General features: G+C 32.3%; 1 protein-coding gene across 1 annotated transcript in view; it reads left to right on the top strand.

The window, feature by feature from the left end:
* The window catches only part of LOC129218656 (uncharacterized), a 57,481-nt gene that overhangs the window by 15,842 nt on the left and 13,697 nt on the right, over nucleotides 1-27,942 (top strand). Inside the window, exons 2-6 of the mRNA XM_054852976.1 lie at nucleotides 4,109-4,545; nucleotides 14,408-14,576; nucleotides 16,470-16,539; nucleotides 22,309-22,441; nucleotides 22,532-22,614. Coding sequence (XP_054708951.1) covers nucleotides 4,127-4,545; nucleotides 14,408-14,576; nucleotides 16,470-16,539; nucleotides 22,309-22,441; nucleotides 22,532-22,614 — 874 coding nt within the window. The 5' untranslated portion in view covers nucleotides 4,109-4,126. The remainder of the gene's footprint in view (nucleotides 1-4,108; nucleotides 4,546-14,407; nucleotides 14,577-16,469; nucleotides 16,540-22,308; nucleotides 22,442-22,531; nucleotides 22,615-27,942) is intronic.

Below are 27,942 nucleotides of genomic sequence, written 5' to 3' on the forward strand. Positions count from 1 at the left end.
TTGCTTAAAGTTTTTTATTTTAATAGTTACATGCGTTTGAAAATTGGTCAAATTGAACAGCATTCTCATAATTGCTAAATGTTGCACTTTTGAAGGTTTGTATCTTATTAACTATTTAATGAAAACATAAAAGTTATATGTTGTTGCAATCTATGGAGTAGGGTAATTAATCTGATATCAGTAAAATTTTCAAAGTTATTATAGTTAACTTTTTACCGAGTTTCAAAAACTGAAGATATTTCAATTTTCTCATAATTAAGCATTTTATTTTTTAATCTCAATCTTTAAGGAATGCATTAGCTTTGATGAAATTAATACCCAATAATGTACTAAGTATCATAAAAGAAATATCTTACTTTTGAAGTTGTATTTTAACTCCTTTGTCTTCATAATCAGTTTTAAACTTGGTGACATTTTGTAAAATGAGGATTTTCCCCTTCACATACACACAAAAATTCAAATGAAGGAAAATTCAGACAACTTGAAAATTTTACAAGAATATAGAGCTGTGTTTCTACTATTTGCTTGAAGAAACTCGAAATTGGTTTTTGATTTCCAAACGTAAAATAAAATTCAGAAAAATAGCTTTTTTTTTGTTTTATTAGTCAATCCATACAGTTTCGACGGATGGGTGCGCTCGACTATTTTTATTTTTTGAAATTCATATTCTTAAAAGCTGCATATGAAAGATGTTTAAAACCACTTTTATTTTTTCTCTCAACTGGACTTTTGATTTTTTAAAGGTCATCAAAAGTGATTTTCGTAGTCAAAAATGGGACCTTTGCATTTTGGCCGAAATCTATTTGAATTACATTTATGACAGTTAATTTAACACTTTGATGTTAAAGTGCATAAGTTGATAGTCTTATATGCTGAGTTACATTGCTGTAAGTTAATAATTAAAATAATGGCAACAGGTTAAAGTTCAAGACCAAATGTAAAAATTTTACTCATTTCAAAGGGGGATAACTCACGTAGGGGACGGAAACACAAAATGAAATACAACAAAAACTAATCACTGGAACCATGCTAAAAAGAATATGTAACTGTTGCTGTGTGTTTGTGCACCCTTTATAGATTACAGCCCCTCAAAAATCGTAAAAATGACATTTTTAGACCCCTATAAACCAAAAGGGGATAGAATTAAAAATAAAATTTCCTGGCCAATTGAATATTCCGTTCAAGTACTATACATGTTATACATATTGTTTTTACTTCCTTTTACAAAAAAGGAAGTATTGTATTCGCGAAAAAATTTTCACTCAAAAATCGCCCTTAATTTCCATTTTGCTCACCCCCAAATGAATGTTGAGTTTTTTTTCGATTCGACCACATGCGGAAAAGTGCCTAAGAATGTATAGACACGCGAAATATCCATTTTGACCATCACCGAGGTAATTACAACGACTTTTCTCGTGACGTCTGTATGTATGTGCGTATGTGTGTATGTGCGTATGTATCTCGCATAACTCAAAAATGGTATGTCCTAGAAAGTTGAAATTTGGTACATAGACTCGTAGTGGGGTCTAGTTGTGCACCTCCTATTTTGGTTGCATTCGGGTGTTTCTAAAGGGGTCTTTTGCACCTTTTTGGGGGGAAATCATTGTTAATTTCGATGCAAACTCAAGTGGTGTTATAATTTGGCGGTCACTTGGCGATATATCGCCAGTCTTTTGGTTGCCAAGTTTTGTCACCAACTTGGCGAAAAATTTGGCGATTTTTTTTTTTTTTTTTAAATCTGCTTTCAATGTGGCCATTGCTAGTGATATTTAAAGAGTTAGAGAGAGAATCCCATTAAAATTGCAATAATAGGGAAATAGCATTAAATTGGTGTAAAAGGAAGTCATGTGATGCACACATCAGCTCGTTTGTATTTAGTTTTTAAAAAAGATACAGGTCTTTGAAATTAGGCAATTTTACTAGTCAATTCACACACTAAAACAGAAATAAAAAGTGTGAAAACATCATGGCACCTTCTTAAATTACGTATATTGTGCCCTATGTAATACATTATACTGAAAAAACATACTGTAATTTTCAAAATAATTATTTTAATTTGATAACTTAGAAATATTTGAACATGAATGAGTAGTTTGTACTGCATGGAACCTGTATGGATTGACCCTTATGTGAAATTACGAGAATTCCATGAATTATATAAACGACTAAATGATGCAAAAGCAAGTAAAACTAACATTTATTTCAATTAAAAAAATGTACATTTCAGACTGTACTTCATAAACATGCTTTTGAGAAAATGAAACACGAAAGAAATGGTTAGTTTTGCTAAACTTACAAAATAAAATGAAGTAACTAATGAAATTTTAGCTCAGTTCAAGTTACTCTAGTAACAAAAATACGCTGATACCAATGATTAAAAGTTAATAGCATCTAAAAGACACTTCAAAATGATACGTAAAAAAAATTGAGTAAATTTAGAGCATTCCCTCATCTTCAAAAAAAAACATCTGAAACAGAGGGAAAATGAAATTTTTGGAAATTTTCGATTTTTTAAAGTACAATTTCATCATCAAGAAATTAATAAACAGTTACTAAATTAGAGCAGATAGTTAATTATAGATAGTTTTTCAATCTGAATTATTTTTACTGTTATTTTTTCATTAAAAGAGCTAGAAGAGTGATTTAAAATCTGAAGTAAATTGGCAAAATTTCAATCTTTGTTAATATCTCAGATTCAAAAAAAGATCCGAATAAATTTTACTTTGCTTTTTCTCAATAGAAAATTGTTTATAGAATGCGAAAATATTTATTTTTTAAGTGTACGTTTATAACTTATGGAGTTATTGAGTCACAAACTGGTAGTGATGGACTCTGAAAATTTAGGCTTAGCGTAAGCATCAACTTCTAATTTCAATAACAAAGCAACAAACAGTTTTTAAAGGTCCATACTTTACATTCCCTTATAGATATGTATGGTTTACCTAAATAAAAATTTTCATTGAAATCTGTGACATGTCAGCCACAGCTGATTTGCTCATTTCGCGGGGAATGACCCTACTGCAAACTAGTCAACAGACTATTATTCTCTAAGATATTCATTATCTTAATTTTGATCAAAGTTTCAAAAATCTTACAAACCACTGAAGTTAGGCTTACAGGTCTATAATTCCCTGCTTTACCTTTAGACTCTTGAAGAGCAATGTTATGTTAGCCAGCTGCCAGTCCTCGGACACTGTCCCTGAGTTATAAGAAGCATTAAAAATATTTAAAATAACTAACCACTAATTCCTCTACACATTCAACTAAAATTTTTGGATAAATATTACCTGGTCCCAGAACTGTAGTTTCTTTATTTTTTTCAAATGAAATCGAATCTCCTCCCTCAAAAACACTAAAGCCTCAAGCTGTATAATAGCTTGTGTCTTGCTAGTGTCAACTGTTGAGAGACAGTTATAGTTAATTACACTGGAAAAAAGTTATTAAGAACATTTGCAATATCCCTCTCGTTTTGGATAAAATTTCCATGCTGATCAACCAATGGCCCAAGTTGACTATTTCGATCTTTCCCAGAATTAACGTAAACAAGAAACCGTTTAGGATTCCCATCAATGTTATCTGCTAGCCTTTGCTCCAATTCCATTTTCTGAATCTGTACCAAATACTAAAATTTCGCCTTGCTTTACAGTACTGGAGCCTATCTGCATTCTGACTAGTTTCTTTATACTGACGAAAAGCGCTTTGCTTATAATTTAGGGCTTCTTTAATCAGCTCAAGATCAAGTTGCTTTAAATTTCCCTGTAGGTGGTTGTATTAAACTTTTTATAACTCTTCAAAATTGAATGAAAAACTACAAAGGGGAAAAAATGAAGCATGGGAATGAGATGTTCTGGGGGGAGGCAAAAACTTGTGCAAAAGGAGCCATTCCTTCAAAAGTTACTTAGTGGACAAACAGACATGCAGACAGTTCCTCATTTCAAAACCCCACTTTCAACTTTTTTTTTCAACAGTTATTTTATTTATTTTTGACCTTTTGCTTTTAATGATTTTTTTTTTTTAACTTATGGGATAGCAAACTACAGAATCCTTTATTGTAAATATGAAATATTAAAAACGAAAGTTGTTTTATAATGCTTTTTTTTTCTTTTAGAAATTCATAACACTCATCATGTCATCGCCTTCACATACAACAGAATATTCTTATCTAGGGCCACTGTCAACATCTACTCTTTATGGGCACAATGAAGACTGGCAGTGGTCCCCTGAGGACCAGTACAATCACTATACCTATCTCACTTCAAGTAGCACAAGCCAAGAACCACTTGATTATAGCATTGGCTCATCAATGTTTTTTGCTGGTGAAGAAAATGTTGATAGTTCTTCCTACAAAGGAAAGTCTATGAGTTCAGATGGAAGTTATCCTATGGAAGCAAATGATAGGCATGATGAAAGGTCCCCAGATGAGCAAGTTTTTGAAACGCTTGGACAAACTGTAAAGCAGGATCCGTACCAATATGAAGAATATGATGAAATTCCACCTCAACCTAAAAAGCGGGGAAGGAAAAAGAAAGAGCCTAATGGTGTGAGGTAAAGTCAAGCTTTTCATTGAGTTTCTCTTAATAAAAATAACATATTTAAGCTTTCTTATTTGAATTTAATCAATAATAAAATAATTTTTATGTAGCAAAACTGATTGATTGAAAATAATTTAGTTCCTTTTTCTTTCTTTTTGCACTATTTTCAACATTTAATTCAAGTAATTATAAGTAACAAATTTCATGTATATGTTAATTGCTGTTCAAAACATGCTCAAAAACTCTTTCATGAACATCAAAGGTTTTAAAAATGTTAGTTTCTCTATTATTGTGGAGCAGAAATCAAAAATTTAAAGCTTAAATGTGTATTTTTGTTTATGCTTGTATAGCAGGGTTTGTAATTCCTTAAGAGACCCTTCATTTCATCAAGCAAAATTAAGGTCCTTAAAAAACCCTTAAAAAGTCGTTAATTTTCAGAAAATTTCCTTAATTTTTTAAAACTATATTAAATTTGGTCCCGTTTTATCATTGACACCCCAAATGACAGCCCGGGGCATCACCCATGCTAGGTAGGTGACTATATTATGTATCAAGTAATTCCCCCCCCCCCCTCAACACACACACTCTGGAAAACTTTGAAATGGTGTACCTGAAGTAATCTAGTCATTTCCGATGAGACCTCAAAATTTTTTGAAAGACCTTAAACAGTCCTTAATTTTCACTTTTAAAAATGAGTATGAATCCTGTATCAACTTGTGCTTGTTCATAAATTGTATAATTTGTTTTAATGGCTGTTTTTATATTATTTTTGCCACTGTAACTGGATTTTTTTTCTGTAGTGTGCACTACTTTTAATAAAAGAAATAAGTAAAAAAGTCAAAGGAACCCTAGCAGACCTGTGCTGGGCACCCAAAGAGGGCGCTAGAAGGCAAAAAGTTCTATAGGTCAAGGATGTATCCATACAATGATGGGGAAGGGTGACTAAGGCTTTATATGGGGAAGAGTGACTAACGAAAGTAAAATTTAAAGAAAAAGTAGTTGAGAAATGATGCATATTGTTTTTCTTTCATGAAATAATGTATGTGATTAAAAGAGTTTAAATAAAAATTGTTTTGAGTATCAAAGCATGAAAAAAAAACTTTTAAATAAAAAAAAGCGCCTTCAAAAAACACCTAGGAACTAAAAAGCAAAAAATAACAGATTACACTAACACACTACCCAAACCTAGAAATGGAATTTATTTTACAATTCTAGTACAAAAATCAACTAAACTAATCACCTAATTTTAAAATAAACACTTTTTAATTACAGTACGATGAAGTATTTTAAATACATAACTAATTATATACGATCTCTTAATTTTTGATAACCTTTTGAAGTTGTGAGCCTGCTATAATTACTACCTAACATAACTGACAACTCACCGAATCCTGAATTGAACACTAATTTATCTAAACATGAAATTAGTCTTTAAAACCAAATCTACTCAGTTATGTTAGGTAGTAGTTTATAGGAGGCCCCGACTTCAAAAGGTTATTAAAAATTAAGAGATTGTATATAATTAGTTAGGTATTTAAAATAATTCATCATATAAGAATTAAAATCAATGTTTTATTTTATTATTCGGTGTTTAGTTTAGTTGCTTTTTGTACTGGAATTATAAAATAAATTTCATTTCTAGGTTTGGGTAGGAAATAGTATGTAAGTGTAATCGGTTATTTTTTGCGTTTTAGTTCCTAGATGTTTTTGAAGGCTTTTTTTTTATTTGAAAGTAATTTATTTTTTGCTTTTTAGTGGTGTAAATATAAAATCAGTTCATAGAGTATGAGGTACATGACGTTGAGGCCTTTCTTACGAGCATCTCGAGTAAAAAAGCGTTGAGCACATGAGTCTGAAAAGCAACTAAGATGAGCACGATAGAGAAAGAAATAGACCACAGCGTCTCGGAGACTTCCGAAGACTGTGAAGAAAGGCTTTTCAAATGTGCAACTGTACAAAAAATTTTGTCTTCATCATTAGTTCGACTTTATCAAAGTTTGCTTTCCAAAAGCAAATGCACGAGTCACTTAAAAAACAACAGAAATCACTTAAAGTTTAAAATTGTAAATTGTAAATTTCAAAATTGTAACTTTGTAAATTATATTTCACAACGATACGTATCACACAACCCTCGATAAAGCTGTCATAGATTTAGGAAAGAAGAACTTTGAGAAAGGACGAGTATACATAGCTCTCAGCAGAGTCAAGACATGAAGTAATAGCTCAATCTGATTTATAACCCTTTAAACTTTTAACTAAACCTCATGATGAATGAGCATTATCAGAAGTGCAACAATTGATACATCTCATTTCTGATAAAAAGTAGACTGGATTCAGTACTTAGTTAGAACCATTTAAATGTTTACGGTTTCCCAAACTACAAATAAACTGTAAATTGGAAGTTGTAAAATTATAAATTGTGACATTTTAAATAGTAATTTATGTTTCACAACAATACGTGTCATGTAACTTGTGATAAAAGTCGCATGGTTCTTCAAATGCCCCCAATACAGATGAAGATAAAAAATTCCACTAGAATGAATTTTATGTTTGCTTCAGTGAATCCTTGATTCACTGAAGCAATCATTGAAAATCTGAATGATCATTGAAATGTCATTGTGATTACTCTTAATAATAATATCTTTTGTACTTTCTATCACTATGGGTAAAGAAAACACATACCTTTGTTTTATGGCATTTTTTTAACAATGGGTTTACATATAATCGTTTGTGAGGGAAATTACATGAAATTAATTATTTTTACCCATAACTTTTCTCTAAAGAACAAATAGGGTAAATCAAAGATTTGAAACCATAGAATAAAGTTAGACACCCCCCCCCCCCCCATCCACTAAACAAACAAACAAAAAAAAAATCATAAAAACCGTTTCACTAAGTGAGACAATATATGAAGTTAATAAAGTACAAATCGCTTTAAATCTGAGTCTTGTTTACCCCTATAGTTCACCCCTTCTTCTTCTTCTTCGGCACTACAGCCTAGGGCAGGCCAAGACTGTCTCAATCAGTTTCCTCCATTCCGCCCTGTCAGAAACAGATTTCCTCCATCCACTGAGGCCAACAATTTTTAAGTCTTTTTCGGCACAATCGAGCCATCTGGCTGGTGGGCGGCCCCTCTTGCGCGCACCATCTGGAATTGTGAAGGTGACTTTATGGATTGGGTCCCTACTATCTAGCCTAAAAAGGTGCCCCAGCCATCTTGATGCGATTGGCTTTAATAAAGTGGATAACATCTGGCTATTTATAGAATTTTTTATGTATCTCAAAATTATAGAGAGTGCGCCATCTGTTGTTTTCCTGGGCAGCACCAAAAATTCTTCTTAAAATTTTCCTTTCAAAAACCATCAATCTCTCTTCTTCTGCTTTAATTAAAGCCCAACCCTCACTTCCATAAGTTAGGACTGGTCTTAACAGGGTCTTGTATATATTTATTTTTGTACTTAGGCGAAAAAGTTTACTTTTTAATTGGCTTTTCAAACCAAAGTAGCATTTGTTTGCCATAGTTAGGCGGCAATTGATTTCAACGCTAATATCATAGTTCACCCCTAGTTTTAAAAATATTGAGCCCCCTTCATTCTCAGGCCCGGGCCAACAAGGTGTTTTTTCTCCCCCCCCCCCTGTAATCACCCCTGGGTACAGGTGTCTTCGAGTGTTTATGGAACATTGTACAAAGAAAAAACAAATCAGATGAGTTCAGAACCTCCTCCTTTTTTTGAAGCCTGCTAATTAGTATAACCCTAATTTGAAATTAAACTGGAGGCATTAGAAATAGTAAATCTAGAATACTGATCAGACTTGGGAAATCACTCCAGCTACAACATATTATTAAAGAATATAAATTAAATCATCGGGGGAGGGGTGTTCTGAATTCAATTCCCCTTGGATTGAACACTAAATGTGTTTAAAAACTGAAAAATTAAAAAAAAAAAAACATTTTAGTGACTAAATAAAGTTATTTTAGTTAAAAATAACATTAAAGTAATTGATTCAGCTATTAAAGTAGCAAAATATATTTAATTTAATGCTTTGCTGCATAGTAAAAAGTAAACAAACATGTGACTTTTCAGTATTTTTACAGAATTCAGTATTTTTTGAGAGAGCAAAATACTGTGTGTAGAAAAAAAAGACGGGACATTGGAAGCTAAATTCAACATGTTCCAGTTTCATGCATCCAATTCAAGTAGTCTGCTATATAGATACAAAGATACGTGGAAAAGTTTTCGGGTGTAGTGCAATATATTAACTGTGTTGTGTCAGCTACACAGCCATGCCATTTCAATATTTTTTCATCCTGTTTGGATCACATGTCTGAGTAAAACATTAGTAACACCTATAAGTAAAAATTAACAGGCGACAAAAATTAATCATCCATATGCCCCGAGAATGATATTTCAAGACGAACGCAAAACCTTTGCTGTGAAAATACACTGGTCACGGAAAAAACACGTGACCTGTGACATATTCCGCCTGCTGATGTAAACTGGATTACATACCCACAACGTGTGAAATTTTAAGTTTCTTGGATTTCCCCGGGACCCCTTATCCGATCCAGACCAAATTTCCATGGGACCACGTGGGAAGTATACCCTTCTAAAGAATTTTTTTTTTTTTTCAAATCGTTCCAGTAGTCTGGGAATAATATGAAAACATACATAAAAAGACCCAATACGAAATCATATTTTCCTTTTTTGAAGTCGGTTAAAAAGATTATTTACCAATATTCTGGATCCATTAACTTTGCTCCATCTGTTCAACTATTGATTCGTTTATGGATTCCAAAGCTACCGTAAACCCCAGGGTGACTTTGTCCAGTTTTCAAGTTTCGAGTCAAATGTTTTGTACTTGCTGCAAAATTAATGGAATAATGAAAATTTTGCCCTTTGAGGGAAGGCAAAATGAAATTGAGATCGCTAGTGCATTTCTTTTTTGTCTTTCTTAATGTATTTTTAAAAATGAAAAACTGGATGGGCAAAATCAACCTGCTAAAAGGAGTGACATTGCCCACTTTTCATATGAAACGCCTTCAAATATTTTGTTGGGCAAAGTGACCTTTCCCAGGGGTGAATAAAATCCCATCTTTTCTCAATCAAAAATATTCATTGAACAAAGCAATGCAGGAAATAGATATAAACATTAAAATAAACAGGAAAATCAGGGGGAAAATTAAAAATAAAAATGTGTCACAATGATGAAATTATGATCAAACTAGAAGCCCGTCCCAACCTAGTTCGGGTTAAAAAACTATCCATCTTAAATAAATATTATAAAGGTACTTTTTAATGTTGAAAATTTATAGTAAGCAATATTTTTTTGTTTCGCTAACATTTTATCATTCACTATAAAAATCAAGCTTATAAATTACATTTAAGTTTTAAAAAGCTTGATTTTTTTTTGTCCTAAAATTTTTTCAAAATTGTGTCCTAAAATTTTTGAAATCAACACTCCGACCTCTGGGGTTGCTGCCGTTTTAATCTCCAATTTTTTTACCTATGTTAAATTATCAGTATATCAATCCCCTTGCTTAACTTTAACAATGAAGGTGCGAACAGTTAGACCTTCATTTCTTCCAAAACATGTAAGAGAAGCACATATGTTTAGTTATTGACAGAAGATATGTTGATGAACTAGTAAGTTTATCATATATATAGTTACTTGACAGAAAAAAAAAGGCAAAATATAATGAGCAAAATAGCCTCAAAAAATGTAGACATGTATTTTGGTGTTACAAGCAATGGAGTTTCTAGCAAATGTGTCACACGGGTTACTAACTCGTAGTGTTACCGACCCCAATTTTACCCTAAAAAAATTTAAATGTTTAAATGTAAATATGAAATTCATGCAATTTTCAAAAATAACTCTTTCCTTTTTTTGTGGCGTAGCAAAAGTTTGGAAAATAAATATAAACTGTGAGTTCATTTTATGCAAAATTTGCCCTAGACGCCATTTATAACCTCCCCCTTCTCCTGCAATTTGGGCACTTTTTTATTAAATTTGTTAGATTAAGTCTAATTTTAAGATATATTGGTGGAAATTTTCAGAATTAAACTATTTATATTTTTTACAAACTATAAAATCAGGTTTTGAGTGTTACCCGGTGAGGACACGCCCCCTCCCCCCACTATAGGTTACAAGGAACCTTTTTTCAATGCAAGAATATGAGAGCTTTTGAATCGAATGCATGGCTTTACATCTTCAGTAGAGTCTCAAAAATCTGAGGTGCTTCATTTATACTTTGAGTTAAATCTTTTAGAGCTAAAAATGATTTTCATTAAAATCAGAAAATAGAAAACTTTTAACTATTGTAAAACTTATTAACTACATACAGTAAATTATAAAAATGCATTGCAAGGTTGGTTTCAACAACACTTCCTAAGTCGAACGAAATATTCATCGACTACAAGATTGGTATCAAGGGATGCCTTAGAGATAATAGATTGATAAGTAAAATTGACTTTGTTTTGATGCAAAGAATGTCTTAACAACCTTTTGGAATATTTTGTTATAATCAAAAGAGGAGGTGCATAACTTGATGTGAAATTTAAACCTTTTGCAACTAATTAACCGTTTTTGTGTTATCCAAAATATATACAAATCTTGTTATGACAAATCTCTTCAAAATGGATTCGGGCAGTTAAAATGCATAAATACGTTCAGGCATCTTGAAAAACTAAAAGTCAAAATTTGTTTTCAACGTAGTTAAAATGGAAATTAATGTTAATGTTGAACTTTGTGTGGTGAATTTTTTGTGAAGACAATATTTCCTCTAATTTGTACATGGAAGTGAAAAGTGCTCCTTGTCATGTTATCCGAATAGTGTAAATTTGTTATTCTGGAAGAATTTTCCGGGTAATCCGAGTTTTCAGTAAACCGAGGTGACGTGAGTCCCAATTGCCTCGGATTTTCGAGACTCTACTGTATTTACTCGCGTCTTTTTGCATGGAAAAAACAGGCTCATTGTAATCTGAAAACTAGTCTTCAATATTTTTCACTAACTTGCGCTTTTAACATTTTTTTTTTAATAATTTCTTTCTAGTGCTGTAATCAGTTAATTTGTATCTGGCATGATATACTATTTTTGTACCCTGTATATATTCTGTAAAATATAAAGAAGCACGTTTAAGTTAAAAAGAAAAAAATAACCATTGTGATTTATTGCTACATTGTGATGCATCGTTACATGACATCTCGAGGTAAGGTTGGCTATGCATCACGATGTAGAAATTCCTACATCGCCAGCCCTACTACATAGGCCAGCTGTTCTAAAGTTAGGGGGCATAGAAGAATTTAAGGGAGGTGTGAGTGTATAAAAAAATGAAGTAAAAAGTAAAGAATTGTCAATAATTTGCTCAATTATGTGGTCACATGTGAATATTAAATAATAGTGTCAACCCCCTCATTAAGTGACTGATCAGATGCATATAAGGTGACCATTAGGGTGGAGCTTACTTTTGAAATATGAAAATATCATCTTCTCACCCTCTAATTTGGTTCCTTTTAATGAAAAAAAATTGAGGTAAAATTTTAGCAGGCTCGAATGATTTTTACACGCTGCTCAACAATGGGAAAGTTTTTAATGTACATATTAATATATGTAGCACATGGGAATTGTAATAACATTATAAAATTACTTCAGTACTTTTAATATTACTCCAGTTTCCCATTTTAAGGCATATAAGGTATTACTAGACTATGTAAAACTAGAAATAGTACAATAAAGAAATTTCAGAGGATCCATTTTGTTGTGCAATCATACAGGGAAACTTGCTGATTTGAAAAGTCAATAAAAGGAAAAGTACTTCATATATCAATTTATTCCTTTTTATTAGATATTGTATACATTCTGAATTTTTATTTTAACTAGATTTTAAAATTACATCAGGCAAAGGGCGGCCTCCATTAATGATACACTGATCTACCTTAGATTTGAAGTTTTGTTTTACTCTTTAGACCATATCAACAGGAATGTTGGCAATGGCTAGCCGGATGTCATCCTTCAGGTATTGCAGGGTCCAGGGCTAGACATTGTAAACGATCGATTTGAGATCAATCATTTAGTTTGTAACTGTGCATAAACTGCAAAAAAGTATAAAATACACATGCAGTTGATTGAAATTGATATCTATCCCGCACCATTTTGAGGAAGACATTAATGGTCACCTTAGATGCCAGGGATCACGCTAAGGATTTCGAATTGTTCGCCAGTAAATTAACCGAATTTTTAAAGTGTTAGCCAAATTTCAAAAGTCTTAGTCAAAGACTAACTTTTACTCATTTTAATGTATTTTTGTCTGCAGAAATATTTAATCAGAAAGTGAAGTATAACTTAATTTTTGACAATTTTTTGAGGATAACAGCAGGGGTATATCGGGAATTTTTGTCCGTTTTTAGGAATTTGGTGAGAAGAAAATGCAAATTAAGTAGTTTTTCCACAAATCATATGTAACTTTTCAAAGGAAAAAATGGCTAAAAACAACTTCAAGTGATATTTATCATTCTTTAATAAATTTGAGAGTAGAAATAAAAGCTTTTAACGAAGTAAAGACTGCATTCATATCTTACTCCGATGTTTCAGACATCAAACACAATGAAACAAACGTGCCATTCAACAAGGCATCCGCCAACACTTTCGACTCGGTAGCCACGCTGCGCACTCGATATCCAATCAGCGAGAGGCAAACGTCATCCTTCCTCCGATCCGATGGACGGTAACGCTCCGATCCGATGCTAACGCGCGTCTCAATCTGCTCGAAGTGGTCCGAGGATAAAACAACTTTCAGTGATTGCTAGTCTGGAGTTTTGTGAAAAGTTCGTTTTTAGGGGTCGGAATTTTGTTAAGGGTCTGTCTTTAGGGGTCCAAATTTTGTGAACAGACCTAATTTTTATTTAGATTGACATCTAAAGGGAGATTTTTTTTCCTCTGTGTATATTTTAGAGAATTTTCTGTTCGCCAATAAATTCGCCAAATTCGAATTTTGTTCGCCGATTTTACGATTTTATCGCATTTGGCGCATTGGCAAATGCTTAATGCGGTCCCTGGAAGCATACCAATCTTAACTAGATCCTAGATTACATCAAAAAATTTATTTCTTTGTTTTCATATGTTATAACAATAGTATAATCAAAATAAAGTTTTGTGTTGCTATGTTAAATTTTGTGGGAAATTATCTAAATGTTTACTTTATAAAGCTTCAGTTGTCCTAGTTCACCTTAATTTCCCATTGTACATTTCTCCATCTCACCACACTTAGCAAATAGCCTTAGGTTAATTTCCTATTGTGCTACTTGTATTAACCAAATATGGTGGCAAGCGCTGGGACCTCATGTCTGTTTTCAGGGGCGGAGGGGGCTAAAGCCCGAAAGTTTGAGAACCCGCAGCAAAGACCATTTCTTCATTATCCCTTCATGTGTCCTGAAGCCATTAATAACTTTCAAAATATTAGTTCTGTAGTTCTTCAGGCTTTAAAAATGTTATTTGGGAAACTTTTGAGGAGCAGTATTTAGTCCAGAATGTTTCAATTTTGTAAGAATAGAAAATTTTGGACTAATAAAAAGTCACCTATGCAAGATAATGTTAAGTAAAAAGTGCCTTAAATTGGTGTTTCACTGTACTATATGTAGGGTGCAAAAAAAAAAAAAAAAAAAAGAAATAATAACTGTAATGAATTTTCATAATTTTCAATAAACATTTGGCTTGGTGTCCAGAGGTTCGCGAAATTGAAGTTTAACTGTGTATCAGAAGTATCTGGAAACTCTTAAGGATTTTTTTTCCTTTTTTTTTCCACTTTGAAAAACACACACACAAAAAAAAAAGCTTTATTTTGTTGAATGTTTTATTCCTGTTTTTATTTATTTTCTAGCTATGAATATATTCATACACCAGATGGTGTTAAATGTGTTAAACAAGAAAGAATTACAGAGACTTTTAAGCAAAGGAAAAGAATGGATAGATTTGATGGAATGCCAGAAGAGGAAGTTATGAAGAAGTCCTTACCTGATCATTTAAGTCATGGATTAGACATAGTGATTGTGAGTAAAACAAACCTTGAATTTTTGTCTCACACTTTCTACTGTGCAAAAATATCTGCAGCATACATTGTAATCTGGCCATAATGGCATGGACATTCAGAAACTATAGTGCACACAAAATTAAAATAGTCTGGAAAATAGCCTGTATAAACAATGAACACCCATGCCACCAAAGTATCTTTTTGGCTATATGTTTTAACGTTATGAGAGTGGGTGGATGCTATCTGTTGGAAGCTTTTTGAAATTAGTGCCTTAAAAGTGCACTTTTAAGTTACGTTTCGTGACGTTGTGTGAAAGAAGTGGGTTCTGAGGCTCTTTCTGAAAAATTCTTGGCATTTTGGCTATAAAATCCCAATTTTAAGCTAGCTTTAGTGATATTAGGAGAAAAGATGAGAAGTTTATGATCTCTCCCACATAAAATACATTTTTAACTAATTTTTTATGAACTAATAAACAAGGGAGAAGGGTTGGTTGAGACCCTACCGGAAATTGTTTGAAGGTCCCAAAAATTTAGTTTGTTTGGTCAAGTTAGGGGAGAAAAGATGGACATGCTGCTCTCCCTCGGAAAAGCACATTTTTAAAAAATTAAACACATGTATCTCAAGAAATTGCTTCTTCCCAATATTTTTCTGGCTAAAAAAAGAGGTTCTCTATTATTCAAACTGAATTTTTCTCAACACATCTTAATTTCTAACTTGTGAAACCTATGTTTAAGAAACATGCCAGGCTCAAGCACATGCTTCGCCAAAAATTGCATGTGGTGCTTAAACTTTCAATCCTTGGGAGTCAGAATTTATCATCACTTATGCTCCTTGAAATGAATAATTTATGCATCATTTTATTCACTAGTGTATTATTATTACCTTATTTGAAACTTGAAAATATTGCTTTTTTTCTCATCCAGGACTGAAATAAATGCAGAAATGAACTAGATACTAATGCATTGGAATTCAACTTTTAATGAATTAAACAAGTGTTTTGATTGAAATTATTTATTATAACATACAAAATTATATTAAAAGAAGTACAACAAAAAAAGGTTTACAAAATTTTGATTGACTTAGAAGGTTAAAGTAATTATTCTAAGATTTCAGCTGAATTTTCTTAGCTTTAACCACACTTAAAACTCTATGTGAACATGCCACTATCAAATGCGTGTGTTGTCAAAAATTGCATCCATGCCTGAGATTTTAATCCTTTTGCATTTTGTAAATATTTCAATTATTTTGAGTTATTTTAACCTATGCTAGTTTAAACTGACTTATTTTATTTTTTATTTTAATAAATATTTTATTTTTTAATTTGATTTTTGTAATTATTAAATTATTAGTTTTAATTAATGAACTTGTCTCAGTACCTGAATTTTTGTTTCTATTTTAAAGTATGACTTCATTCTTATAACGAGAAAATATATTTCACAAACTTTTAAATTGCAAAAGATTCAGAAACACTTTCACGAGTGCAATTTAGATTTTCTATATGCTGCTGAACACATTTTCAAACCTTGATCCCAATTTCTTAAGTTATTTTTAATAGTTTCTGAAGTGAGTGGATGTATGTGTATAAACAATATTACATTACTTGTTTATACTGTTTGTAAAAAGTAATGTCTAACAGAGTGGTAACTATTAAAAGTGTAATTTGCAGCTGATCCCAGACCGCAAATTGCTGCTCTAAAACTGCTCCAGAAATTGATTTTTGATTTTCTACCCCTGCTATTGTTAAACCTTTTTTTTCCTAAAATGTAAATATTTTCCCTCCAAGTTGAGACTTAACCTAGACCGAAACCAGTATGAAATACGATTAATAAAAATGTTTATTTGTTTATAGGTTTGTTTATTTGTCTTTAGCTTTCATTTTTTTTTAATCTTAAAACCTTTTTTTTTTCTACAGATTGGAATTAATCCTGGGTTAATGGCTGCATATAAAGGGCATCATTATGCTGGACCTGGAAATCATTTTTGTAAGCAAGATTCTATTCTTGTTTATTTGCTTTATTTTTTTTTTTTTCAAAAGTTAAAAACTTAAAATTATTAAAAAAACATTTAGTGTTTCAGCTTTTTTTATGTAGTAAAGTATATGCCAAAGGGGAAAAAAATACTCTTAATACTTTTTTCCTCTAAAATGATTCCATAAAAATGAATGTACAATAATGATATATAGTTGGAATTTTAACTTTTAAATCAGGGGTCTGTTCAGGATTTTTCACAGGGTCCGTTTTTTGTGAAAAATCAAATAATTTTGTGAAAAATGAATTAATTTTGTGAAAAATCAAAACATTTTGCAAAAAAAAAAAAAAATTTTGTTAAAACGAAATTTAAGAATTTAGAGATGGCACAAACTGCATCAATTAAACTTAAGTGTTTTCCTCTTCTATGACGAGAAAATCATTCTGGATTTTTGTTCTGATATTTGGCGGGGGGGGGGGGGGGCATCGCTCTTTCAAGTATCATATTTGTCTACCATTCTGCATTATGTTAAATTATACTAGATATATTTCTGTACAGTATTTAAAATAATTGTAACAAAAATATAAATAAATATAACAAAATTCAGAATAGGGTTCAGCATTCAACTTTTTGACCCAAGACACTCTTAAAAAGCATAGAATTTCGTTTAAAACTTATAAATTCCGTGATTTTAACAAAAATAAAAAGACATTTCATTTGTTTACCTCTTAAAAAGCGTAATAATCATCAAAAATTCGAAAAATCGGATTCCCATAGCGGATGCAAAGAGATCGCAATTCTCAAAGTGAAGGCATCAAAAGTATAAAAACGGCTTGTAAAAGAAATATTTTTGATAAAATTATTTTAAAATTGCATTTTAGAGTCCTATGATAACATATCATTAATATCTGTGGACACAGTTGACCCCCCCCCCCCCAAAAAAAAAAAATAATAAAATGAAATAAACCATCTATTCAGCATTTTAATTTTTGACTCATAACAGAAAATGGAATTTTCTTTAAAAACTTGAAATGAGAGTTCTAACAGAAATAAAGAGACTTTTCATTTATTTGAATCCTAATAAAGCGAAGTTAGCTTGAAAAAAAAACAAAATATGATTCTCATATCGGATGTTAAAAGATTGTATTTTTCAAAATGTAGACATCTAAAGAAAAAAAAACGGTAATCAAAAGAGTTTTTTAAAGTTAGTCATCCTTTGTTAGCATCGAAAAATCAAAAAAAATATAATTTTCTCCCAAAATAACAAACATCGCACCGCACCGTAAAAACGCAAATATTGACACGCCTACAAAATGATGAGAATATTTTCTAATCAAGTCATTATAAAGGTTTAATGCCAGACGCTAAGTGGTGATAGTTTTGAAGTTGGTAACCCTACCTGAAGCGATCATATTTTTTCCTCACCCTTACTATCCCTTTGCAGGTCTAAGTTCATTTCGCAGATATATATTATTGTTTATTAAATCATGAGCGGAGAAAAGTGCTTACCAATGCCTTTTCAAAAAAATTTACAACAGCACCGCTGCTAATTAGCTGTGATAAAACAAACAACCATTATATTTATTTGGCAGTAGCAATTATTTATCACTTGCAGGAGCATCGCAAGAGTGCCGATTTTTTTTTTTTTTTTCCAAAATTAGCCGATTTTGTATAAGCTGATCCCTCTGATTTGACTTAAAAAAAGGTTCCAAAAATTATCGGTTTATACACAGAAATATGCGTTATTTTGCTTTCAGATCCGATCTTGTTTATCAGAATTTTGTGAAGGGTCCGTTTTGTTTGATCGGGATTTTGTGAAAGGTCCGTTTTGTTTGATCGGGATTTTGTGAAAGGTCCGTTTTGGTTGATCGGATTTTTGTGAAGGGTGCGTTAACGGACCCAAATATCCTTTGGCCAGACCCCTGTAAGTATAATAGAATGTAATAACAGTGTAGTAATCAGGCCCGGATCTCTATACCTGCAGACTTTGCAATGTGAATGGAGGCGGGCACACTCCTAAGGGGCTGCAGTGACTTACTAGGAGTTTTTAAATTGTGATGTTTAAATCTTTAAAAAATGTGCACGGACAGCATGAAAAATCCTCAATGTTTTGAAATATCTTAATGAAAGTCACATCAGTTCTAAAAATTTGAAGAGTGAAAACTGAAGTTTAACTTGATCAAAAGATTGAAGTTCATGTATTGTATCTAAACTTATTTAAAAAAACACAGAAAATTAACAACCTGTTAACAGAGGAATAACATGAAATTCAAAGCGTTCACAAAATTAACCAGAAATACCGTGAAAACTGATCAAAGCATGTGCCGAAAATATGGTTTGACCAGATAGAATGAACAAAAATCCTATGAATTTTGGTTCACCACAGAACAAAATTTAAAAAATTAATGAAATAAAAATGAATTTGTAGGAAATTTCAGGCAGTTAAAAGGCAGGCACGTAGAAATATCAAAAAGAAAATCCTCTAGTCACAAAAACATGTCCCAAACTTATAAAAAATATGGAACAAGAGCTGCTTCATTTACCAAACTAAGCCGATTCTACATAATGTGAAAACCCTTTTCGAAACCAAGATCTACAGGGGAAAACAGTTTTGGAATCATATTAAAAGATTGAATGAAATTAGAACACTCAAGTCCTTAGAAACTTGTTTAATTGTTGATATAGCTTAAAACTAAAATGTGTATCCAATAAGCAGGACTGAAAGCCCCACATAACTTCTCAAAACCTTAAAATAATAAAAAAAGAAATAATACCTTTTAAACAAATAAATTCAAAATTAAGGTTGAAATATTGAAGCAGTCAGAAAATGACATCGGAAGCGAGATAACGTACGAAACAGTCAACGTAAAATTAGGGTTAAAATTGCCCATTTAGATTAACCCAGAATCAAATCGTAAGATAGAATATTTCTGTTTCATATTCTGTCACTGTGTTAAATAATAAAAGATTGAATACATTCTCTTGTAGTTTTCTAGATTGAATATGAAGTGTTTTATCATCCACTACAAAACTCTAGCTTATAAATTATAGGAAGCATAATTTTAGTCAGAGACAAAGCAGGACTTAAAATATTGCCGCGATCGACTCATAATGGGTCAAGCGGTCAATTGTGATCGACTGGTTGTCTACCACTGATCTAGAGGAAATAGAAAAATAGTTATTTTTTGTAGTTCAATAATTTTACCAGGATGCGATTCTTTTAAAATACTGAAGAGAAAAAGATTTTTAAATCCATTTTTAAAAAGGGGCAGGGGACAAGACTATGGGAGGGTGGAGGTTCTCTGTAGGAAAAAAAACTAAATCTTATTTTAATTGCTTATCTTTTGTGTGGAGTTTCATTTAGAAATTTTAAAACACATTTGGTCAAACACATTTGTAGGTGCTACCTTAAACAATATTGGTTTAGGATAATATCGGTTATCGATAGATAATATCGGTTATCATTATCTATCGAAGGAAGTGCTGCAGAATTATAAGCGCCTACAGTTTTTGTTATTTTATATGCTACAGCTAGGGAGTACTAAAGGAGGGGGAGGGTAAACTACTTGAAAAAAAATACTATTTTGCAAAAAATAGTTGCTTTGATGTTAAAAATCACACATCATTGTTTATGTTTTGTATTGCTCTTGATTTTAAATATGATAAAAAGCATATTAAAACTTTATTTTGATGCAGTTTCTATATGGAATCATTTTTGGAATCCTCATAGGTTGAGGGACCCTTGGTCTAACTCTAGTGACAGATAGAAGTTTGCTTTGGTGTACACTTATTTGTATGTTTTACTCAGTTACCGGGGTGTCGGTCAGTTTCCAAGCTGTTCTAATTGCTGTAATTTTCATTGTGGCAATATTTTTTTTTTAATCAAATGTCTTATGCCGAAAGGTAATTCATTGTTCTGTGATCCCAACTTAAATTTATGAGAAATTCCTTTTACTTTCAGAAAAATCTTTTATTCAATCTGTATTGCTTTGCCTGCTGGTTTTATTCTTGTCATTCAGTTACCATGCTTTTAACATTTTTTAAAAGATCATCTAATAATTAAAGAATAAATACCTTTGTGCTGAAAAATTAAAATGTCAGTAATCCAACGTTATTAAGCACAAAACTTGCAAATGATTGCAGACACGTGTTTCGGTGTTACAAGGAACACCTTTTTCATTGCAAAGAAGTGTGAGCTTTTGGATGAAAAGTCATCCGAGAAAAGGTGTTCCTTGTAACACCGAAACACGTGTCTGCAATCATTTGCAAGTTTTGTGCTTAATAACGTTGGATTACTGACATTTCATCTAATAATTATCTTAGAAATTCGATTATACCATTAAATTCAGCTTAATAAAGTCAGTAAACTAGGAGAAAAAGTTTTTTTTATGGATTTTTGTGTTGTATGTTGTATGTCAGTCCGTTGCCAATATGTCATTCAGATACCAACTTGTTGTAAATACTGCTATTTTAGCAAAATTACATTTAACAATTTTATTTTAATTGCTTACCTTTTGTGTAAACTTATTCATCAGTTTTGCTGCTTAATTTTTGACATTTGCATTTGTATATTTAGAAAATTTCGGAGATGTCAGTCAGTTACCGAAATGTCAGTCAGTTACCAAGCTGTTCCAACTACTATAATTCCTTATTACCCAATATTTTCGAACTCAAATACCATAGACCAAAAAATTCTTCATTGTTCTTTGATCCTGATTTAAATTTTAGGATCCTTTCCTTTGCTTTTAGAAAAATCTCTCACTATCAGTATTACTTTTTCCGCAGGTTGAAGTCATGTTAGTCAGTCACAATACCTTTAACAATTTTTCTGAAATCATCGAAAATGAGTTTTGAAAATTCAATTATATCGTAAAATTCAGCTTAAAAAGTACAATAAGCCAGGAGAAAATTTCTTTTTTTTAAATTTTTATTTTGTGTTTCAAATGTTTTGCTCTGTTAATGTCAGTCAGTTACCTATGGAATTGCCTTTCTGCAAGTACAATACTTGAAGTACTTCCAGAACAATTGTGGTCAAATGATTTTCTGTGGCAGAACAGCACAAAGTATTCTGCTTTGGGACAGAACTGTAGTTCTAAAGACTAAATTTGTGTTGTGGAATGCATGTACGAACAACTAATATCTTCCTTTTTTTGGGGAGAGAAACAGCTAATCAAACTTTTGATTGCGGAATATAACAGTTATTTCAAGAATAAGCATAAGGAAACAAAGATTTTTTTTTCTGAAAAAAAAAGAAAAACTGCTGTAATAAAAGGAATTAAAAGAAAAGTTTGTGGGAACAGTATGCATTTAATCAAATGGCGAGGCAATACTATATGCATTCCCAGCCTTTCAAGTAAAAATGTTTGCATCTATATGCTTGTGGTTTAACTAAGTTCTGTTGTGAGAAAGACATGAACAATTTATGTAGAAGCAACTGTCCCTCATATAGCTTCGTAATCAAATATTATGTCCCTGTTATACGTCAAGTATCAAAAATGCTATGGATAACCTCAGAAATGTAGAATATATGGTACAAATTAAAAACATTTCATGTCAAAAACAAACAACTAATTAGATAATTTTATCTGATTTTAAGGCTCATATTTAAGTTACAATGCAATGTTATGAGCATGCTTTACAACCTTGAACAATTCCATCTTAAGTTAGTTCATGTGTGATTTAATATTCATGTCTACTTTAATTTAACATTTAAATTTTCATTTTTCTTTGAAAGAAAAGAGAAAAGTCAAAATATTCTGTATTGATTTATTTCTATTTTAAAGGGAAATGCCTTTTTCTGGCTGGACTCATACCAGAACCAATGAGTGCTGTTGATGATTTCAAATTGATATCTCATGGTATTGGATTTACAAATATTGTATCTAGACCAACTAAAGGAAGTGCTGATTTAAGCAGGTAAGTGATAAAAATATATGTATTTAATACATTATGCATGCTTTAAAGATTTATACTTGGATTTTTACCCATGCTATTATTTTTTCACAGAAAAGAGATTAGGGAGGGAGCTGAAATTCTACTTTCTAAATTACGAAAATACCAACCCAAAATTGCTGTGTTTAATGGGAAAAGTATGTATTTTACACACATTGTAAATGATTTTGTTTTGAGATGTTAAACTATTGCTTATTGCATTATATAGTTATTTCTTATCTGAAATTATATGTGTAAACAGTATATTTATATATATACACTGATAAGCCAAACCATTATGACCACTCAGTCAATAACGCGTTGTGCCACCTTTGGCCTGCAAAACAGCTGCGACTCGCCTTGCCATGGATGCCACAAGATAGATAGTACCAAATGTTAATACAGCGTTCACGCAAAGTCGAGATATCTTGACATGGTGGTGTTTCAGCACTGAGCTGCCTTTCCATGAAATCCCAAATGTGCTCTATAGGATTTAAATCCAGTGAATTGGGTGGCCAGGGTAATTATTGGAATTCTTCATCATGCTGCTGGAACCATCCAGCACAATTTTAGCCTTGTGACAACGGGCATTGTCCTGCTAGAAATTGCCATTTCCAGTAGGGAAGACCGACGCCATGTACGAGTGCACCTGATCTGCCACAAAATTCAGATAATCCACAGCCTTTATGGTATGTTCTACCACAACTAAGGGTCCCAGAGTCTGCCAGGAAAAAGTCCCCTAAATCATAATACCGCCACCACCAGTCTGTTTACAACCAACGGTACAAGACAGGAGCAACTGTTCACCTGTAAGACGGCGAACCCTGGCATGACCATCCACGTGATGAACAAGAAATCACGATTCATCGGTCCAGATATTTCTCTTCCAGTCATCAAAGGACCAGTCTCTGTGTTCTTGAGCCTACTGTAGGCGTAGTTGGCGATAACGATTGGTCAAAAGAGGCACACGAGTGAGACGTCTCTGTGCAGTTCCATATCCAACAGTGTCCGCTGAACTGTGCGTTTGGAAACACTTCCACTTGCATTGTATTGAATGTCTGCCTCTGGTTTTGCTTTACCAAGCGGCCTAGTCTCCGACATCCCTTAACTTTGATGACGCGTGGCCATCCAACACCTTTACGTCTACTGTTGATTTTACCGTCTTTTTTCCACTTGGCATAAGTACTAACAATGACAGATCGTGAACAATCTACTGGTGTTGCAGTTTCTGAGATACTCGTTTCGAGTCTTCGGGCCATCGCAATCTGCTCTCTATCAAATTCGCTTAGATCATTACCCTTTCCCATAACTTACAAAAGAAAGTGCTCAAATGAAGCCTTACCTTCTCCAGCCCCAGTTATATACCAATCCCACCTCTTCATGTGGTCTCCACACCATCCAGACGAGTTCTCTGAAAAAGTTAGGGAGGTCATGATATGTTTTGGCTCTTCAGTGTATGTATATATATATATATATATATATATATATATATATATATATATATATATATATATATATATATATATATATATGTTTTCCATTTTGTGTTTTATTTATTCATTTCACTTATTGTCTTAAAGGCTTGTCCAAAAATAATGTCACACTTTGACGGGGTCAGGACTCGTAAGTGTTTGTGTTCAATTAATTTGTTAATATTCTCTTTATTTGATAATTTTCTAAAAATCTCAAAGATTCAAGTCTCTTGCCAGAGCAGAAGGCATTAACTCAGAGTCACAAAATTTTGCACAGTAATTAGTGTTAGGGAGCACTAAGGCTAAGCGCTCTATAGAATTTTCATTTTTTTCGGCCTTGCCTAATGACATGCGACAGATGCAAGGGTATGGTTAAGTATGACACTTTGTGACAAATGGAGGAAAGAGAGCGAAATATTGGAAGAAAATAAAAGTGGATATCATTTTTCAGTAGCATCACTAGGGGGGTGGGGTACTGCCCCGGATGTCACCCGTCGGGGAATGACACCCAAAGTGGAATTGCAAATTTCTGAAAAATATGAAGCTAAAATGCATTTTTTAAGACTACAATTTTGAAATCTTTTCATGGGGAAAACCCTCCTCTCTTCCACTTTACATCATGAGGTGAATAATGTTTGTGTGTGTGGGGGGGTGACACTACAAATTGCTGCCCCGGGTGCCACCTATGCTAGGTATACCACTGCATTTATGGGCAGCCCCTAAATTATCTTCTTTTCCCTCTCTTATTGTACCTACTTTAAATGTTTTGTAAATAGGATTTTTCTTTATTTTAAAAGCTCTTCTAATCAGTATAAATTTAAACATCTTGCTTTATTTGATAAATATTTTTCTTGAATATTATTCAAGTTACCATCAAATTAACAAGTATCAAGAGAGCAATATAGTTGAGCTAGCTTATAAAGGGAACCTGCATTTAATGACTAAATCAGAAATACTTGCTTGGTACAATTCCTTAGTCTATGGAAGCATAACTCACTTTAAACAAGCAAACACCACCTTAACCGAACTACTTTGATTTTTAAAATTTCTTTTGACTTCCAGCTCAGCTTATCCTCTCTTGGAAGTCTGCATTCTGCAGTCAACTTAAAGTTAGTGGCGAGCCATTAATCCTAAAAACAAGTGATAACAGCTTTACATATATATACTAGCTGACCGTTCTGACCTTGTTTGGTTTTCAAAAAAAATATTTCAATAGTAAGCAACTTTTTTTGTTTGATTTTTATTCAGTTTGGGTTCAGGATAAACATTAAGGATCAAATCATTTAGAGAGAATTTCCTTACTCATATATTTTGTTAAGATATCCTTTTCCAGGTATTTTCCCATTACTTACTTGTAATAAAAGACTCTAGTAATGCTTACCACCATCTCCTAAACGAACTCTTATAGTTGTTCTTAAGATACAGGGATTGTAAAGAGCTCCTAAAAAGGAGACGACGTTAACCAGGATTGAAGTATATCTGCATGCATTCCTCTAGGGCACCACAGGAAGAGTTTGATGAAAGTCACCATCAAATATGGATGTGACACCTCTCATAATTTTGTCTGACCCTTTTTATCTTCTAAGAATTCTATCCATGCCTTCTATGGCCGAAAGTTGGCTCATCCAAAATTCGCCCTACATTATGAGACACCCTCTTAAAGAAGTTCTCCCAATTGCCATTTTTTTCTTGTGGGACATATGGAGGCTTTCTGGAAGAGATATTCAAAGCAGTTTAAATGTGGAACAGTCAGTTTTAACTACTAAGTAAAGTTTCGGCAGTTCCGTAAAAAGCCATCGTAAAAGCCAATCTGCCTGTTGATCAATTTTTGGTTAATGTTGAATTAATTAAGTTTCCCAGTTCCTTCGGATGCGCCAAAAAACATTTGTGTTCCTGGTTTTCAAGGACTAATCTTGTTTTTATGAAATTGTTTTTGTTGATTCTCTGGTGGTGGCAAACTAAAGTCCCCTATTGAATTTCCGCATCATTGACAAATTTTGCCTTTTTTTTTTTTAAATTAGATTTTGGTTTATATTGTTTGGCATTGAACGACAATCTTAGTATTTCTGCTGGCGCTTTCCTTGCAGTATGTCATCACAGAGATCTTGTTTAAATGTTTGACATAAAGCAATAATATCTAAAGGTTGTCATAAAAGTTAAAGTAGTTTTAAACATTTCTCTGAGTTTAGTAGTGGAGTCGGAAAATTACGTGTATCAAATAAAGTTAGTTTTCAAGGTTTATTTTCCTCTAAAAGACGGGGTGATCTATACATACTAATTGATAGGTTGGCAAGACCTTTAACTGTCAAAAGACTTTGGAAGTATGTTCTAAATGAATTCTTAATTGACGAAATTCTGATTGTCTAGTAGGATGAATATTGTATAGTCTACCAAGAGGTGAGTCGTTTTAAATCCCGGGATGAATTTCGACCACTTTTTCTTGTTTTCTTCGGAAAACTTGCTTTTTTCCTCTATTGCCTCTTTTTTTTTTCTTTTTTGGCAATTTCTTTCTGATATTTTCTGGTAATAGATTTGTGAGCTGTATTACTTAGTTTTATCGTTTCAAATGCTTAAATAGGGTCATTATAAAGAATATTTTTCCTAATAATATTTTTATTTATTTTTTCCCCTTAGCCAATTTCTTTCCTATCGAATTATCTTGGTTCGTCATTGTTTTAACTCTTAACATTGAATATATGGTACTTATGTGCTATCCCGATAGAAGAAACTTTGAGACGCGAGACATGCATTGCAGATTATTCAGCGGCCTGTAGACAATTTTACAAAAGAACAAAAAGAAAGGAAAAATCTTTATACATAAATGGGGGGGGAGCTATTTCTGTACGTATGTATGTTCAGGGTAATCTTCAAAACTACTGGACCGATTTTAACCACTTTTTCACCATAAAAAGCTACATTATCATAGAGCAACATGATAAATGTCATGTAATTTCCCCATTGAATGATTAAATATGAAACCCATTGTTACAAAAATTCGTTGCCTTACAACAGCAATATTAAAAGTAATCATAATGAAAATTTTGAATCAAGGCTCTCTGGAGCAAGCATGATATTTATTGCTTTCTTCGGAATTGTATCCTTATCTTTATACATAAATGACTCCTTCTGTATGTATGTCTGGGGTAAGCTTCAAAACTACCAAACCGATTTTAACAATTTTTTCACCATAATAGCTACATTACCAGGGAGCAACTTAGGCTATAATTTATTTTGAAAAACTTAGTTTAAAAAAGTTATGATGGAAAACTGTAAATTTCATGTAATTACCCCATTAAATGATAAAATATAAAACCCATTGTTACAAAAATTCGTTGCCTAACAACAGCAATATTAAAAGTAATCACAATGAAATTTTTGAATCAAGGCTTCTCCGAAGCAAACATGAGTTTAAAGTCATTTATAACCATTTGGAAACTACTTTTTGCACACTTTGGGAAACATAGTAGAAAGCTTTTTTTTTTTTCTTTTTGTGTGTGTGTGTACTATTTAATTAAATAAAGCACACGTTTTTTTTAGTGATCTTTGTTTTTGTTAGTTCATATTTTGGAAAGTCTTCAAATTTTTATATGCTTCAATTCTTGCTTTCGTTTCTAAATGAATACTTGTTCGTTCTCTATACTTATTGCTATTTTACTTTTATGGGTAAGGAAGAAGCTCGATTTTTGATCACGTCAAAGCGGTGTGTTTTGAGTTCTTTCAGTTAAAACAAAAAACGAAAGAAAGTTGCAATTGTGTCTCACAATCAGGGGCGGACTGGCTGACTTCGGCCCAGTTGGCAAAAGAGTATTTTGGCCCACCTCTGTAAATTAAAAAAGTTGAATTAATCAGTACCGGATCTTGATACTTCCGAGCCGAGCAAAAACATTAAACTACCGCTAGGGCTAGTTCCTGTTTTTCTTTAAGTTTCTAAATCAAGTTTTAAAGTTCTAAAAAAAGAAAATTGTTAAACATAAAATAAAGCTCTGACACATCTGCAGACAAAGTTACTGATCT

Source organism: Uloborus diversus, chromosome 3, assembly GCF_026930045.1.
Source record: "Uloborus diversus isolate 005 chromosome 3, Udiv.v.3.1, whole genome shotgun sequence".
Taxonomy (NCBI): domain Eukaryota; kingdom Metazoa; phylum Arthropoda; class Arachnida; order Araneae; family Uloboridae; genus Uloborus; species Uloborus diversus.